General features: G+C 43.2%; 1 protein-coding gene across 1 annotated transcript in view; it reads left to right on the top strand.

Annotated features, from left to right (window-relative positions):
• MYO5B (myosin VB) overlaps positions 1–18,649 on the top strand; it is a 227,494-nt gene that overhangs the window by 7,388 nt on the left and 201,457 nt on the right. The window contains exons 3-4 of the mRNA XM_006837488.1: positions 9,465–9,636; positions 11,032–11,176. Coding sequence (XP_006837551.1) covers positions 9,465–9,636; positions 11,032–11,176 — 317 coding nt within the window. The remainder of the gene's footprint in view (positions 1–9,464; positions 9,637–11,031; positions 11,177–18,649) is intronic.

Below are 18,649 nucleotides of genomic sequence, written 5' to 3'. Positions count from 1 at the left end.
ATTAAAAGAAAAATTCTTTTTGTACACAAATAATTTGTTAGTGTACAGCATTGTGTGTTAGCAGATCAATAAGACTTTGACCTTAGGAAATACTTAACACACACACACACAAAAAAAAAAAAAACAAGTGACCTTAGGAAATATTTACACACACACACACACACACACACTCAAGAATCTACTTTGTGATGGCTTGAGTGTGAAGAGCTGCACAGTAGGTAGTGCTTGGAGAAACATTTTGGGCTAGAAGAGAGATTGATCAGATGCCTCTGAGTCAGTGGTACTAAAGTTGGTTTCACACCGTTGAGCCTTTGATCATTTACTGTCTGATTGGTTTTAATTCCCTCAAGCAAATTTTGCTCGTCTCCCTCTCTAGATGGGAATGGCCTATTTGAGGAATGGGTATGAAGCTCTTGCTCACACAGTACCTATTGTGGTTGGTGATTAACTTGTTGATCAGTGGGAGGATTGAACATCCCCCAACTTATGCTTCTGTTTTGTATCCATGAAAGCATGTCAACTAATAAAAGTGAGACAATAAGTTTGTTAGGATATGTTGATACCAAGGTGTGTGCTCCTCACTCTTCCTGTTTCTGGCAGGCGGATTTATCGAGCCCCCTCTTGGTTTTGAGGTAAGAAACAAAATTCCCAACAGATAGAATCATGTTTACCATGTGAAATAGCTTCTCACCCCACGCCCGAAACCAAATGAAATGAGTTCACCCACCTGAATGGCATATCTTCTATTCCAGCAGATTTCGTTTCCGTGGGCCTTTGGAGTGGGTGGGTATTTCTGAAAAGTTGTGTGGAGGTTGTGAGCAACGATTTGCTGTGTTGCTAAAACAGAGCAGATGCTTGCCTCCCTGGCTGAAAATGAACTCAGCCCTGCGTGACTAATCCTGGCAGCCACCCAGGGCCAGTCTCCTCTCTCCCTGCTACACAACCAGTCTGTGTGTAATTGGAGGGGAAGCCTGGGACTAGGGATTAGAAGCTTTCAAGAACAATGAGCCATGAACATCTGAGTCTGTCCGGTTCGATCATGCTCTGAGCTGTGTCCATGGCCAGATCTAAGTTGTCATCAGCAACTCAGTGGAGTTACGGACCATAGGCTGGAGCAGGGAGAGTAGATGGGCAGACTCTGACTCTGTGGAGAGAATCTTTTGATGCTGAACCCATCCTTGGTGTTCCAGCAGTCTCTTTTCCCTAGTTCCCTTCCTCCTCCTTGAAGTTGAGCGGTGTGGGCTTAGACTGCAAAAGATGGAAATGCATTAAATCCTCTTAGGGGACAGTGAGGAGTTCCGAATCTTTGGCTTTTGGCAGGAACTCTCACCTTAGTACTAACCTGAACCTTCTGTTCAGAGTGACCAAGCTTCTCTCTGTTGTTCTAAAATGGGTGGGGAACGTCAGAGTCTTAGGCCACATAAAACCCACAAAATCATTTGGTCTGGCTCTGCCAAGACATCCACAGTTCTAGCCATCACATTGTTGTTAAGTGCCATGGATTTGTTCTGAATCATAGAGACTCTGTATACAGTTTCAAGGAGCGGCTGGTGAGTTCAACTTGTGGTTCAAACTGACCTTGAGATCGAGTGTTTATCCTATGGTGCCACACATCACGTTGTTGTTTTTGTTATTGTGTGCCGTTGAGTCTGTTACCACTCACAGCGAACCTGTATATGGTTTCGAGGAGAGGCTGGTGAGTTTTAACTTCCAACCTTGCAATTCAAACTGATTTTGAGGTAGAGTGCTTGTCTTAGGGTGCCACACCAGGACTCTACACATCACATTGTTGTTGTTAAGTGTCAAAGAGTTGGTTTCAACTCATAGCAACCCTGTATAAGGTTTTTAAGGAGCTGCTGGTAAGTTTGGAACACTGATCTTGTGGTTCAGACTGACCTTGCAGTCCAGTGCTTTATCCCACAGTGGCACACCAGAACTCTATACTTCACATTGTTGTTGTTAAGTGCCATTGAGTCAGTACCGACTCATAGTGACTCTGTTGCATAACAGGACGAAACACTTGCCCAGTCCTGGACTAACCTCGCAATTCTTGCCATGCTTGAGCCCATTGATGCGGCCATCTCACTGGGTGCCTTCCTCTGTTTCTCTAACCCTCCACCCTACCAACATGATATCCCTCTCTAGTGATTGGTCCCTTCTGACAAGATGTCCGAAGTATGAGAGATGAAGTCTGGCCATCCTGGCCTCCAAGGAGCACTCTGGCTGCACTTCTTCCAACACAGATCTATTTGTTCTTTTGGCAGTCCATGGTACTTTCAATATTCTCCTCCAACACCATAACTTAAAAGCATCAATTCTTCTACGGTCTTCCTTATTCATTGTCCAGCTTTCGCATCCATATGAGGTTATTTGAAAATACCATGGCTTGGGTCAGGCGCACCTTAGTCCTCAAGCTGACATCTTTGCTCTTCAACACTTTAAAGATTTGCCTAATGCAATACATCATTTGAATTCTTGGCTGTTGCTTCCATGAGTGTTGATGGTTGATCAAGAAAAATTAAGTCTTTGACAACTTCAATCTTTTCTTAACATGGATAAGAATGTTGTTTATTGGTCCAGTGGTGAAGATTTATGGTTTCTTTACATTGAGATGCAATCCATATTGAAGGCTGTGGTCTTTGATCTTCATCAGTAAGTATTTCAAGTCCTTTTTAGTTTCAGCAAGCAAGGTTGTATCATCTACATATTGCATTGTTGTTGTTAAGTGCCATAGAGTCGGTTCCAACCCATAGCGACCCTGTATAGGGTTTCCGAGGAGAAGCTGGTGAGCTTGAACTTCCAACTTTGCAGTTCAAACGGCTTTAAGTTGATAATTTTATATGTCCCATGAATGATGGTATAAATTTTAGCAGAAAAAAAGGTCCTCCACCCCTTCTCAAAAATGTTTTCTGTTCAAACCAATGAGAAGATGGTAAACTTCTTAGGAAAAGAATAGTGTTTTCTTTCAAGAGCTCTGTTCAATCTTCCTACTGGTCAACAAGTTAATCGCCAACCACAGTAGGTACTGTGTGAGCAAGAGCTTCAGACCCATTTCTCAAAACAGGCCAGTCCCATCTAGAGAGAGAGAGACAAGAGCAAAATGACAACCCTTAGCTCAGAGCTCTGCTTTCAATTTGGACCAAGTATTTTCATGTGGTCCCTCCTGGCTCTCACTTCCCACCTCATTACAGAGTGCTCAGCTCCTGCCCTCTAGTGGCAGGGAAAACTGTCCCCTTGTCTCCATGGATTTGCATTAAAATTGTTTTCAAATCTGAGTTGTTATCCAATGTCCAGTGAGCACAGACCTTGTGCCAGACCCTGGCTGGGTGTTCCCAGGTGGGAGAAGAAGAGGGAGGGATGCTGTGCTCCACCTGTGTCTCAACATCTCCAAGCCCATCTAATACTTGGGACAGGGCAAGGGTATTAAATGTAACCTTTCCAGTGGTGTGATTGAAATGGTTAAAGTCTCTCATCTTTCAGTTAGGGAAGCTGAGACTTATGAAAGTCAAGAGATGGGCCCAAGGCCTCATAGCACTGCAGTTCACTGGTTCTCAACTTCAGATGCACATTGTTAAGTGTTGTTAAGTGCTGTCGAGTTGATTCCGACTCATAGTGACCCTGTATAGGGTTTCCAAGGAGCAACTGGTGAGCTGGAACCACTGACCTTGCAGTTCAAACAGCTTTGCAGTCTGGTGCCACACCAGGACACCACATTAGGAGCCCCTAATAAAACACTAACAAAGCCCAGGCTTCAGTCCAGACTAATACTGATTAAATCTTAATCTGGGCCTGGAATTCAGGCACGGGGATTTTTTTGTAACGCTCCCCAGGGATTGCAGCATGTAGAAGAATTGAGAGCCTCTACACTAGTTGGTAAGGAGCTCTGGTAGCGTAGTGGTTATGAATCGGACTGCGAACCTTAAGGTCAGCGGTTCTAAACTATCAGCCGCTCTGCGGGAGAAAGATGAGGCTTTCTACTCCCGTAAAGATTTACACCCTCGGAAACCCTGTACAGGGTCGCTATGGGTCGGAACCGACTCGACGGCACTTAACAACAACACAACACTAGTTGGTAGTAGGAGCCCTGGTGTGGCACTGTGGTTTCCAGCTGCTCCTTGGAAACCCTATACAGGGTCACTATGGGTCAGAATCTACTCAACAGCACTTAACAACAACAACAACATTCTTCCTCTAAGGTGCCCTGGTGGCTCAGTGATTAGGTGCTTGGACTCCTAACAGAAAGATCAGTGGTTCAAACCCATCAGCTGCTCTGTGGAAGAAGGATGTAGCCGCCTCTAAAGATTTCCGCCTTGGAAACCCTAAGGGACAGTTCTGTACTGTCCTAGGTGGTTGCTATAAGTCAGAATCAACTTGATGGGCAAGAGCTGTGTTTTGGGGTTTTTTTTGTTTTGTTTTGTTTTTAGTTCTGTGGTTCTGTAGAGCAGGAGAAAGACATAGGCTTTATCTACCATATATAATTATTCTAATTCTTCGTCTGTGTTGGGAGTTGTCATTTACAAATGTTTTTATAATTTTACTCTCTTGCTACCGTACCATGTAATGTGAGAAAGATCATGAATAAATCAGGCATTCAATTAAACTAAAATTTTTTTTGAGTACCTAAAGGTTGGTGGTTCAAGCTCACCAGCCGCTCTTTGGAAACCCTATACAGGGTCGCTACGAGTGGGCACCGACTCAACAGCACTTAACAGCAACAACTCAGTATTAGAGAATAATAGACCCACAGTGCTGAGAGCAATTGGGACAGAACGGTCTGCTGTAACAGAATGTTCTGTATTTGTGTTGTCGTTATTGGGCACTTGAAGGGTAGCTCGTGTGACCAAGCACTGAAGTTTTCACTGTATTTAATTTTAATGAATTTAAGTAGCTACATGGGATTCCCCTACTGGAGAATGCAGTTATAGATAGACCAATCCTCTACCCTAATGCCTCCTTCAAGGTTCTTCATTATCTAGATGAATGATCTAGATGGGGACAAATGGACACCCCATCTGTCCTTGGTTGCAAGCTCCTGCTCTCAGGCAGGAGACTGAGGTCTACTCCCAGTAGGTGACTGAGAATGAATTTGTTGTGCCTGGGTGTTGACCTTCTCTCTTCCCTTCACCTCTGATGGCTCATACATTCATGGTCCCTGAGCTGTGTCATAAACTCTTAGATTTCAGATAAAACCCCCTTAACTGTAAACGTTCAACACTAGCAGTCGTATTAGAATCAGATTTCTATTAAAGAAAGAAAAGAAATCAGTTCCAAAGTTTCTCCCTCACTGCTTCCCTCTGGGTGTGTGTGCACCAGGAATCTGTAGCTTCAAATGCTGAGCTTGCAGCCCTGCATCATTTCTGCTGCTCTGGGCATTTTCAGTCCTTATCAATTTTACTGTAACCAATATCACACTAGCTTATTTGAGGACCATGTTTTCACAAAATTGAATATGCGTTTCCTTCTCGATGCTTCAGGGCGATTCATCTGAGAAAAGATGGAATGCCAGCGTTTCTGCCTCTGGGTTTAAAGATGCTGGGCGCAGGTCCCAGCTTTCTGATCTGAAAAATGAGAGGCTGGATCAGGTGAGCTGGGCGGTTCTACAATTGGCTGCTCACTGTGCTGCTCTGGAGATGGGGTGGAGAGCCACGTGGGGGACGTTCCACTGGGGCATCTTTGGAGGGGGCTCAAGGAGGGAGCTCCAAATATAGAGTTGCAGTGAAAGCACCAAGTCAGCAACTGAAGAAGTCTAACAACTCCATCCAGTTCTTAGTACTCTCCATTTTTCCTGCCCCCACCTTTTGGAAATGTTCATCTTCGAGGAAGTTCATTGATTACTGGTTTGGGGTTTCCAGTAAGGGGAAGGCTCAGTATAGTGCAATCTGTGACGGATGGAACTCAATGGGACAAGGGCCTGCCTTGTTTTTTCAGATCTTGCAAGTTGTTTGCCTCTGATGAGGTGCAGTTTGACCCCTCGCCTATCACTCGTTTTAACTGAAAATATTAGCGCTTTGCTTCTCTGACAGGCTTCTCCCTTACACAATTGTAGATTTTGTAAGTTTTGAGAAACAAAAAGAGCTTTTCACAGGAAGAAAAGAGCTTCTTCTTTGCACACACAACACAGCCACACACAACAGGGGGCTTGAACACGTGGGAAAAGTTACATTATCCTTTAATTCCATTTTCCCAAAAACTCTTTGAAGTACCCTTGTTGTGTGAGTGTGTGTGTGTGTGTGTGTGTGTGTGTGTGTCTCAAAGAAAGACCAGACTGCAGAAAAGTACCAGGAATATCCCCACTCGCACAGACATTTCTGGGACTGTCAATCCAGTCACTTTAACACAGTCTGAAATCAATGGAACCATATTGTATGTCTCATCCAGCAACATGCCTGACAGTACATACACTTTGGTGTCAGTCTTTGCTTTTGTGTAGCTTCAGCCATGCCGTATCTTTGCTTACTTGAAAGGTTGTATCCTGAAGACAAGGAGGGGTATATTCATGTAGAACGCTGAAATCCATGTTGGCAGCTGCCCTCCAGAAAGGTGGAATAAATCTGTACCCATGAGCTTTAAAAACAATCCCCTTCGCGCCCCCCGCCCCCCCGCTGTCAACTTGATTCCACCTCATAGCGACCCCATGTGTATCAGAGTAGAACTGCACGTTAAAGGGTTTTGAACTTTCAGTAGATTGTCAGCCAGGCCTATTTTATAAGATGCCTCTTGGTGGACTCGAACCACCAACTTTTCAGTTAACAGCCAAGCGCTTAATGGTTGCTATCTAGGTGGCGGAGTCTGTGTGTAGCTGATAGACAATAATACCAGAGCTAATCCTCTCTTATTTTCATCTGTTTGGTTCCTGAGCCTTGGTGTTGCATTGTAGAATAAGCACTGGACTGCTAATCCCAAGGTCTGTGGTTTAAACCCACCAGCCAGTCCTGGAAACCCTATACAAGGTTACTGTGAGTTGGAACCGACTCGATGGCACAAAACAATCCTTTGTTACTGATGAAGTTGAAGAGTTGTTCATAGGTTGTCCATTTATATTCTTTTGTGATTTGTGTTCTGTGGGTAATTTTCTGTTGGGGTTTCAGTGTTCTTTTTGATTTCTTAAATTTCTACGGACATTAAGATTATTCTATCATACAGTGCAGTATCCTGGCCATCTATTCCATATGACTTTGTGTAGCACATGTTTTACGTTAAGTTTAAAAGTTTCTGTTATAGTGTGGTACTGTAGGGTAAGCACTGAACTGTCTACCACAAGGTCAGTGGTTCAACCCTACTAGGGGCTCTAGGAAACCTGGTATAGTGTCACTATGACTCAGAGTTGACACAATAACAATATTATAGTAAGGATCCCTGGCATAACTGAAAGGTTGGTGGTTTGAACTCACAAACTGTTCCTCAAGACAACAAGGCCTTGGAAACTATTGGGAAATTCTACCCTGTCCTGTAGAGTTGCTACATGTGGAATCAACTTGATTACTGTATGTTTTGGGGTATAATTAGATTTATGAATATTTTTCTACACAATTCAAACTTTTGCACTGTCCTTTAAAAGTTCTCCCTTCCAAAATGAATTTATTTGTAAAAATAAATTCATCCACATTTTCCTAGACTGTTTCATTTTTATTTTACTTATTTTTACATTTTTTCTATCTAAAATTTATTTTGATATGATGGGGTGAGGAGGGTACTCCAGCTTAACTTTTTCACAAATCGCTAGTTAATATTCCTACCACTATTTATTGAAAGGACTTCTGCCACAGGTTGGTGGTTCAAACCCACCCGCTGCTCCTTGGTAAGCCAACATAGGGTTGCTATGAGTCAGAACCAACATGACGACACTCGGCAACAACAACAGTAACGTTCATTGAAAAGATCCTTTTAACCAATTTGTAATTTGACCTGTAGCATGCAGGTATTTGTATCCAGTATGCCTTTCTTTGAAAAAAATGTTTATCTTCGTCACTTACGATCATGTAATCTGTGGTTATATTATATGTACACATATAATCTGTGGTTATATTTCATTTAGCTGATTATTTTAGCACCCTTACCATTGTCCTGGTATGGGTAAACACTGGACTGCTAACCACAAGATTGGTAGTTCAGACCTATGAGCCACTCCTCAAAAACCCTACACAGGGTTGCTATGAATTGGAGCCAACTCTATGACTTTGAAAAACCACCACCATTGGGCTGTAATTTCTGTCTTTAAAATCTGACAGTACAAGTCCATCTATAAGTGGTGGGCAGGGAGATGACATATTGATATTTATAGTCTCTCAAAAGTTAGACTGTTATCCCTGTAAATTGAGACTTTATTCATAGAATTTCCCAAAAGCGTTATATGGAACAGTGATTCTTAACCTATGGCACAGAGGCTACCTGCACCATAATTACTCAGGGTAACTTTAAAACCAACAACCAGATTCTTAGATCCTACCCCAGAGTTCTTGAAACATAATCTCTAAAAGTTGGCTTTAGGAAACTATGTATGTCTGCTACCCACAAGAGTCTTATGAAGATTATAAGAAACTGAAAACTCAAATAAAACAAGGTGAGCAGAGGTCAAGTTGCATTCTATTTAAATGTTAAAAACTACCATCACCACCACCACCTCTTTGTAAATTACATATCTATGCTTGTGTGTATAGGTAGCCAAGAGCGCTGGTGATGCAGTGGTTAAACAGCTTGGCTGCTAACTGGAAGATCAGTGGTTCAAACCCTCCAGATGCTCCACCATCTCCTCCCATGAAGGTTTTACAGCCTTGGAAAACCCTTTGAGAGACAGTTCTACCCTGTCCTCTAGGGTTGCTGAGTCAGAATTGACTTGATGGCAACAGGTTTTGATTTGTTTATTTGTTTGTATTTATAATATATGTAACTGTATCCTTTCATCTGAGTCTTGACTTTCTTTAGATGTCTAAACTCATATTCTGGTTATACACTGTGTCTTGGTTCTATTGTACTTAAGGTCAAAGCAAAACTGTTGCCCAAAACAAGTTTGCAGTTGGGTTGGAGAGAAATGTTTGTACAATTGAGGGTGGTTCATTTGTCGCAAAACAACTCAAATAAAAAGTGGCCAGTAGGAGAGAGTGAAGGAACCCAGCCGCCCCCAGTGGGACCAATCAAAGAGGGCTTCCCTGATGGGAGAAAGAATAGACCATTCTCGTATTGCAAGTGGAAGGAAAGATTCAGTACTTGCTTCAATCGAGTTTTGGGTTTGAATTTCTTATCTTAGTCAGTCTTTTACATTGATATGCTGATCAGCATGTTTCCACCTGGACTGGTCTCTTATAAAACAGGTATTTTTATCCAGTTTGCCTTCCTTTAAAAAATATTTATCTTTGTTACTTATGATCATGTTAAGATGCCAGTTTAGCCATCCAGACAGAACATTGAATACAGGCTAAATGCTTCCTAATTGTGCCTTTTTGTGTCTGTTTCTTGCATTCCTATAGATCCAGGAATACCCGATTGACGTCCAAAACAGCCAGCTGCCGTTCTTGCGGAATCCAGATATTTTGGTGGGAGAAAATGACCTGACTGCACTCAGCTATTTGCATGAGCCTGCAGTTTTGCATAATCTAAAGGTCCGTTTCCTGGAGTCGAACCACATCTACACTTACTGTGGTAAGTAGGGGGTGGGGTGGGGTGGGGTGGGCATCTCTGGGCTGCATTCTTTTGAAACTACTTACAAGTCTTAGATTAAGCTCAGTGCTTAAAAATCCTAATTTCACTCTTTAGAGTTACCCCTCTGGTGAGATCCTTGAAAGGTTTGCAGTAGGAATGTGAGCCTGTGTTTTCATGGTGATGATGCTTTTGCAGTAGTTGCTGGTGTTAGTTTCTATTGAGTCAGTTCTGACGCATGGTGGGCGTGTGTGTGTTGTGTGTGTGTGTGTGTGTGTGTGTGTGTGTGTGTGAGTAGAGCGGTGGTCTTTGGGGTATCAAGGCTGTCCTCACTTATCAGGGGTTAGGGCCTTCTTTTCCAATCTGACTTGTCTGTCCAAGCACACATCTGCCAGAGGAGGTCTTGTCTTCTCCCCTCTACTCAGAATAGCTGTTTATCACACTTAAGTTCCCTCAGTCTTTTCTTAAAAACCAGAATGAAACATAATGTAGGGGATTTTCCATCTCGACAATGAGCCCTTCCCATTCTTAGCTCCTCTTCTCCAAATGATTGTAGCCAATGGGTCTTCTGAGATACAGTTTTCTGTGCAAGAAAAAGAGACATGAGTTCTGTCTTGTCTTGAAGACTTCATTTTGTTTTTTAACATTCTCAAATATCATCACTCTACCTGGTGTGGTGCTGCAGGTTAATGTGCTGTGCTTCAGGTTGGTTTGAATAGCAAGGTCGTAGGTTCAAGCTTCACCAGCCGCTCCTTGGAAACCCTATACAGGGTCACTGTGGGTCAGAATTGACTTGACAGCAGTTAACAACAACAACAACAACCTTTTTCATACACACATAAGATATGAAACGCTATAGGATTCTCTGATTCTTCTACCAATGTGTATTTATTGAATAAATAGAGGCGCTAAGAGGATAAGTAATTTACCAAAGTCACACAGTTAGTAATCGACTGAATCAAGATTTGACCTTAAAATACGTAAATCATATTCTCTGTCCCGAAGTAGTTTGTGTTTTAATTAAAAATAACCCTTACACAAACAACCACATGAATAGTCCTTTTCCCAGATGGTAATTCTGAGCTGAATGATTAAATCCTTCATATCCCTTGGCAGGTTTTTTTTTCTTGGAGCCTGTAGCACTCTATTACGGACACATTTTGTTAAACATTTGTGTGTGTATCCGTCCATGTGCTATCCTGCTTATGTTTGTAGGTCTGGTCTGTGTCTTATTCATGGTAAGCACACAAATACTTTTTGATTTAGTTGAGTGTTTGGTGAAGAGTCATTCCGTTCCCTTTTGCTCACTGGTTTTGATGGCTATGAATGGGGGCGTTAAAAATCTTGATGCCGATGGCTGTTGAGTTACCTGTATCTGACTGCTGTCTCTGTTCCCAGGTATAGTGCTTGTTGCCATTAATCCATACGAACAGTTGCCAATCTATGGACAAGATGTCATCTATGCTTACAGTGGCCAAAATGTGGGCGACATGGACCCCCACATCTTTGCTGTGGCAGAAGAAGCCTACAAGCAGATGGCCAGGTATGTATGAATAATCTCAGCTTAGACATTGTCCTGGGTACTCAGGCAGGAATAGGGCTGGGGTGAGAGTTCTGCCCTCTTTGCTGCTGAGGCTCACTGGGGGAGTGATGAAACTGGGATTGGAGAAACTTCTTGGACACTTACCCTGCCCAAGTTCTGTTTCTTACCATACGTATTTCTTCTTGTCTTTTTCTTATTGTTGTGAACCTAGGCTTGGAGAGGACCTGCTCTTTAAACTTCTCCTTTTGAGTAGATGGAGTAAATCTCTTGCATCTCATCTCTCCTGGGCTCCTTTCTGGCTTTCTCTGATCCCTTCATGGTGCAATGGAATCTGCCCTATGGCATGTCATTAATTTTCTCGAGGTTGAACTACAGATACTCTCCCTGAAGACTGTCATTTAGAGTAACCAGGACACCTTGACAGCTCTGAGACACCAAGCATTTGGGGCAGAAATAGAAATTTTAAATAGAAAGTCATGTAGAGTTATTAGGTGCTGTGTAGTTGATTCTGACTCATAGCGACTTTGTGCACAACCGAACGAAACACTGCTCAATTCTGTGCCACCCTCACAATTGTTGTTAAACTTGAGTTCATTGCTGCTTCCACGGTACCAATCCATCTTGTTGGGTTCTTCTCTTTTTTGCTGACCTCCACTTTACCAAGCGTGATGTCCTTCTCCAGGGACTAGTCCTTCCTGATAATGTGCCCAAAGTATGAGAGATGGAAGTCTTACTATCCTGGCTTCCAAGGAACATTCTGGTTATATTTCTTCCAACACAGATTTGCTTGTTTTTCTGGCAGTCCATGACACTTTTAATATTCTTCTCTAACACCATTACTCAGATGCATCAATTCTTCTGTGGTCTTCCTTATTCACTGTCCATCTTTCACGTGCATATCAGGTTATTGAAAACACTATGGTTTGGGTAAGGCACACCTTAGTCTTCAAACTGACATCTTTGCTCTTAAGCACTTTATGGTGGTCTTGTGCAACTGATTTGCAACTTGTACAAACAATACGTCGTTTGATTTCTTCACTGCTACTTCTGTGAATGCTGATGGCTGATCAGAGCAAAATGAAGTCTTTGACAACTTCCATCTTTTCTCCATTTATCATAATGTTATTTATTGCTCCACGTATAGTTGTTTGAGGTTTTTACCCTGAAAGTAGAGTTCTCTTTTAGTGCTTAAGCGATCTCCTCATTTTTTCTCTTCTTTTTCCAGCTCTGAAAAATCTATGCAATTCTGTTTCATCAGAAAACGGTCTAGGTGATGGTCTTGAACGGTTCGAGCATTAAGTAGGGAAAGTTGGTTTTGCTAATGTTTAGGGAGTTTGTAAGAGGCAGTTTTTTTAATAGAACATGAGAACACTGAATGGTTTAAAATTAAAAAAGGTGTGCGACAGGGTTGTATGCTTTCATCATACTTATTCAACCTGTATGCTGAGCAAATAATCTGAGAAGCTGGGTTCTGTGAAGAAAAACGTGGCATCAGGATTGGAGGAAGACTCATTAACAACCTGCCATATGCAGATGATACAACCTTGCTTGCTGAAAGCGAAGAGGACTTAAAATACTTACTAATGAAGATCAAAGACCATAGCCATCAATATGGATTACATCTCAATGTAAAAAAACAAACAAAAATCCTCACCACTGGATCAATAAACAACATTCTTATCAACGGAGAAAAGATTGAAGCTGTCAAGGGCTTCATTCTTCTTGGATCAACCATCAACACTCATGGAAGCAGCAGTCAAGAAATCAAACGACGTATTGCATTGGGCAAATCTGCTGTACAAGATCTTTTTCAAGTGTTGAAGAGCAAAGATGTCAGCTTGAGGACTACGGTGTGCCTGACCCAAGCCATGGTATTTTCAATAACCTCATATGGATGCAAAAGCTGGACAGTGAATAAGGAAGACTGTAGAAGAATTGCTGCTTTTGAGTTATGGTGTTGGAGGAAGATACTGAAAGTGCCATGGTCTGCCAAAAGAACCAATAGATCTGTTTTGGAAGAAGTGCAGCCAGAGTGCTCCTTGGAGCCCAGGATGGCCAAACTTTGTCTCTCTGTCTTGGGACATATTTTCAGGAGGAACCAGACGCTGGAGAAGGATATCGTGTTTGGTAAGGTCAGAGAAAAAGAGGAAGACCCCCAGCGAGATGGATTGGCAAAATGGCAGCATCGATGAGGGCTCAAGCGTAGCAACAGTTGGTAGGTTGGCCCAGGATTGGGCAGTGTTTTGTTCTGTTGTGCATAGGGTCGCTATGAGTTGGTACCAACTTGATGGCACCTAACAACAACAATATATCCCAGTTAACACTGAAATTTTTGCATCTTTTTAGCTAAATCCTCATCTCTACTAGAATGAACATTTTCTGAGGGACTGGTTGTTGTTGTTGAGTGCCATCAAGTCGGTTCCGAGCCATAGGGACACTGTATAGGGTTTCCAAGGAGCAGTTGGTGAGCTAGAGCTGCTGACCTTGCAGTTCAAACGGCTTTGCAGTCTGACGCATTAACCCACAGCGCCACACTGGTGGTGGTGGTGTGTTGTGAAGTGCCATTGAGTCAGTTCCAACCCATAGCAACCCTGTAAAGGGTTTCCCAGGAGCAGCGACGAGCTTGAACCGCAGACCTTGCAGTTCAAACGGCTTTGCAGTCTGGCGCATTAACCCACGGCTCCACACCAGGACCCCGGCTAACCTAATTAAAGAATTGAGTTATTTCTGTGGGAAGAGAATCCCATTGCAAGTGATTTGTGGTTCACTGGATTCCATAGTGTAATTTTCAGCCCATGAATGTTTCCATGAGAGAAGACTGTTTTATGGGCTTCTGCCTGATTTCCAGTGTTTTATTTCTGACAGTAAAAGGCCTGCTTCATCATCGATCGAGAGTTGCTATATTCAGACTCTGTAGGGATTGGAGAACAGAATGATATATAACCATTTTATTTCTCCTAAATTTGATAAAAATACGGGAACCAAAATTACTGCAACCTGTGGTCTTTCACATGCCATAAGAAATACCACACACCGTGTAATCCATCTGGGCATCACAAGAAGTCACTTCTTCTTCTTGTCAAGTGCCATCAAGTCCATTCCAACTCATAGCCACCTTGTATAGGGCTTCTGGGGAGCGGCTGGGCAGCTGGAACCACCAACCTCACTGACATTGCAGTCTAGTATATTAGCTCACAGTGCCACACCAGGACTCTCGGAGTCACTTAGTGTGGACAGTTTGTGGCTTCTCATTTCTTGACTTTACTTGTGGTGGTTCAGAGTCAAATATTGGGGAGGGATGGATGAGTTTCAGAGCATTAGACAGCACCTGGCTCTACTTGTGTATTCTCCAAGGTCAAGGGGGGGAACAGGTGAGGGCTATGGGTGTGGCACAGTGAAGGAGACCTGGAGTCATTGAACAGATGCATACAGCTGAGTCTTAGTTTGTTTCATGTAAAGCTAATGGCCTTTCTTCTTCCTTTACAGTACACTTTCATGCCAACACAGGTCTTTGGATACAAACAGATTGGGTCTGAATTCCATTTCCACCCATTGACTTCCTTCATAACATGACTTGATCAGTGTCTTTAAGTCTCTATCATCATCTGCACTCTAGGGATAATTAGTCTCAAGTAACAGTTGTGCGAAGTTAAACTACCCTTAAGTGATGCCTGGTGATTGGCCCCAGCCAGTCTTCTCAGAACAAAGCAGGGGGACCACGGGACCAGAAGCCTTGTGTCCTTGTATTTTATACCCAAATCATCAGAATAGAGCTTTTCCCTCAATGGTTCAAAAGTGTCTACAATTGCGTAGTGAGAACAGTGTCTGGGTGAATTTTCTAGCCTTGTGGAGGGGGTGGCCATGGGTTTGGGCTCCCAGGGTCTGGTCCCTTTCTTGAGCTGTTGTGTTCTATTCATGTTGTCAGTTAGAGAGTGAGAACACTGTAAAGCACATTTGTTTGCTCAGGTAGCCAAGGTAATTGAGCACCCACATGCCCCATCTGTCTTTGCCATGCTGCCAAGCTGTGACTAATAGTCAAAGATGGGATTGCTACGCTTGGGACTCTGGGGAGGTGGAGGGCAGCAAGACACACCTGTGGCCCTCGGCCTGGAGGTGGCTGAAATGGACCCTTGCCCACGAGAGTGTGCCCAGAGATGGGGGATGTACTCTCTAAACACGAAAGCTGGGCTTAGTGGGAGGAGGGATTCTAGCAAAGAAAGCAAAAAGCTTTCCACATTGGCAAAAGGGGATGAGGTTTTATAATGGGCGATGGTATGATGGAACAGAGAGAGACATTGGCTCTACTGAGAACAGTAAGAGAAGTGATTGTGTCAGTGTGTTACGGGGAGCAAGGAAGCTATGCGTTCTTCATCTTTGGAGGTTAAACATAAAAGAATTGCTCGCTCCGTCTCCATAGCTAGTATGTCAGTGAATGCATGAGAATGGACTCAGGCCTTTTCAGGACCTAGTCTAGACCATATGGAGCCCTGGTAATGAACTGGATTACAAGCCAGGCCGCTAACTACAAGGTCAGCAGTTTGAATCTACCAGTTGGCTCCGTGGGAGAAAGATGAGGCTTTTCTACTCCTGTAAAGATTTATAACCTTGGAAACCCTATACAGGGTCACTATGAGTTGGAACTGCCACCATTCTAGACTACCGACTCTGTTGTTAGTGCTGCCTAGTCAGTTCCAACTCTTAGCGACCCTCTATAGGGTTTCTCAGGAGCAGCTGGTGGGTTTGAACTGCCGACCTTATGATTCAGTGCAGTGCTGATCCTACAGCACCACTCTGTAGAACTTGGGTGTTTGGGGAAAGAATTTTATAAAAGAATTATATAGGCATCGGTGACCTTACTCCCATGCATCAGTTGGGGATTGTTGTAACTCGAGTGATATCTTCCTGTTTTTCAACCCTAAGGTGGTTTGCTCTTCTCAGTTGTTGTATGGCTTAGGGCTTGGGATGTGCTTTCTGATTGATGGTGGTGGTTATATGCTGTGGAGTCGGTTCTGACTCATAGTGATTGGGCCTCATGTTTTCAATGAGAACAGAGCTGGGTCTTGTTTTTCTGTAGGTTGATTGTTGTATAAAAGTACTCAGGAGGTGTTCCTGCTTCTCCCAGACCTACTGTGTGTATTGTTGTTGTTGTTAGGTGCCATCAAGTCAGTACCAACTCACAGCGACCCTCTGCACAACAGAATGAAACACTGCCAGGTCCTGGGCCAACCTCACAATCATTGCTTCACCTGAGCCCATTGCTGCTGTCACTGTGCCAGTCCATCTGACTGGACGTCTTCCTCTTGTTCTCTGACCCTCTCTCTACCTTATCAAACATGATATCTTTCTCCAGGGACTGGTCCCTCCTGATAATATGTCTGAAGTATGAGAGACAAAGTCTGGCCATCCTGGCCTCCAAAGAACATTCTAGCTGTACTTCTTTCAACACAGATCTGTTTGCTCTTTGGCAGTCCATGGGACTTTCAGTATTCTCCTCCAACACCACAACTCAGATGCAGCAATTCTTACATGTATGCAGGAGCTTCAAAAAGTTCCTGGTAAATAGAAAAGGGAAATTTTCCACCAACTTTTTGAAACCCCCTCGTGATTGTGGACAAACTCTTTCTCTAGTGGGTAATAGTGTCCTCACCTTTAAAAAGAACCTTGGCCCTGCCTTAGAGAGGCAAGGCACCTGGGTCCAGGAGAAGTCATGAAGAACCTCTGGAAGGTTTGAGGTGTGGCTGTGAAAGCTGGCAGATGGCTCTCATTAGCTGCAGATGAATACAATGAATGGCAGGCTCACTGGGGAGCTCAGAGTTTAGGGAACTTGCTAATTTCCTACAGCAAGCTCCGAAGCTATGACTTCTGTCACCTCACTCTCCTTGAAAACAGGGAACCTACATTGATGTTTGGAAGAGGTCAGTTCTGTTTTTCTTCCCATTCATTATGATTTCAACTCAGGACTAGTCTGGTTGCCAGAGGACAATGTGACAAGAGATATTCAAGGTCTGGGCAACACAGGAAGGACTTTTAATTTCTTCTCTGGCATTTCCTCCTGTTTCCTGAACATGCCCTGAGTAGCTCTGCTTTGTTTGAGATTCCTTCCTGGGATGCTCTCTCCACTGTGCTCTTCTTCCTGCCATCTTCGTTTCTTCTTCTAGGACTTCTCACCCAGCCTTGCAGTCAGTCACACACCTGTCTCCCGCCCTAAGGGCTGCCGTAGCATTCTGATCCTTTGTGATCTCACAGGTTGTGTTGTTGCTTATATTCTGACACAGTATGTAAATTTCTAGTTACCGTGTTTAACTTTTTCAGTGTAGAGGAAAAGTTATTTCAGTGTGTGGTGCCTGATGAATGTGGCTAATGATGCCGATCCTGTTTTAAAAGAAGCTGATAATGTGTATTGTGGTCTCCTTTGAAAAGTGTGAACTTAGAAAATAATATGACTGGCAATCTCTTTTCTCTAACTTGACCTGGCAGAGCTCATAAATATTACTAAGAATTGTCAATCTGCTGTGTACCCAGCATGCTTTGGGAAGCTAAATCCCACATCAAAAAGCATACAGCTAAAAGATACTATAGTTTACTAATACTCTATCTTACATAGGGAATCACAGAATCTTCAAAAGGAGAATGCTCTGCAGTCACCTGGTCGACCTAGGTTGTGCACTGAGAGAGTTCTTGAGACCACGTTCCTGACAGGTGGAACCTCGGTACCAGTACAGCTCGTATTCTCATAGCTTTCACTGTCAGGATTCGGTTGATTCGGTCTCTCGCTGCTTTGTCTGTGAGTCTAAGTTCTGTTGTAGGCACCTCTGCTGGAGAGTGAGCATCTCCTTACACACAGCAGTCCTTTAACTCCTCCCCTTCTCTGGGTCTAGCATCCTGGCTCCCATAGCCTTTTTGTGTGAACCACAGTTTTCAGATGGCAGCCAGCAACAATAGCAACCCATTCTGGCCACCCTCAGACACCACCCAGCCTTTCTCTCTGGTGTAGACGCTGTAGCTGGGTGTGGTCTAAATGGGGTGAAAGTTACCTCTAATACAGGATTTCTGTTTGGGAAGTCTCTGGTGGCATTTACTCATGCAGCCTTTCTTTGGATGATTTTCCTTCCATTCACAAGCAGCTACATTTCTTTCCTACATACGTGGGGGCTTCAAAAAATTCATGGGAAAATGCCATTATCTTTTCATTCCATTTTTTTCCACACACTTTTGAAGACACCTCATTAGGTGCACAACAATTGCCTTATTGTAGTTTTAATGAGATGTTACTGGTAATAAAATTGTATGTATTTAAAGTATGCAATAATTTGACTCATCTTGACATATGTCTACACCTGAGAAAAATCACCACAATCTGGATAAGCATTTCCATCACTTTCCAAAGTCTCACTGTGCCCCCCCCCCTTTTTTTTTATTTTTTTATTAAATGTTTTTATTTTGGATTGAGTGAAAGTTTACAGGGCACATCAT

Source organism: Chrysochloris asiatica, unplaced genomic scaffold (genome assembly GCF_000296735.1).
Source record: "Chrysochloris asiatica unplaced genomic scaffold, ChrAsi1.0 scaffold00021, whole genome shotgun sequence".
In the NCBI taxonomy this organism is placed as follows: domain Eukaryota; kingdom Metazoa; phylum Chordata; class Mammalia; order Afrosoricida; family Chrysochloridae; genus Chrysochloris; species Chrysochloris asiatica.
Note: the sequence above shows the minus strand (reverse complement) of the source record. Positions and strands in the feature narration are given on the sequence as shown.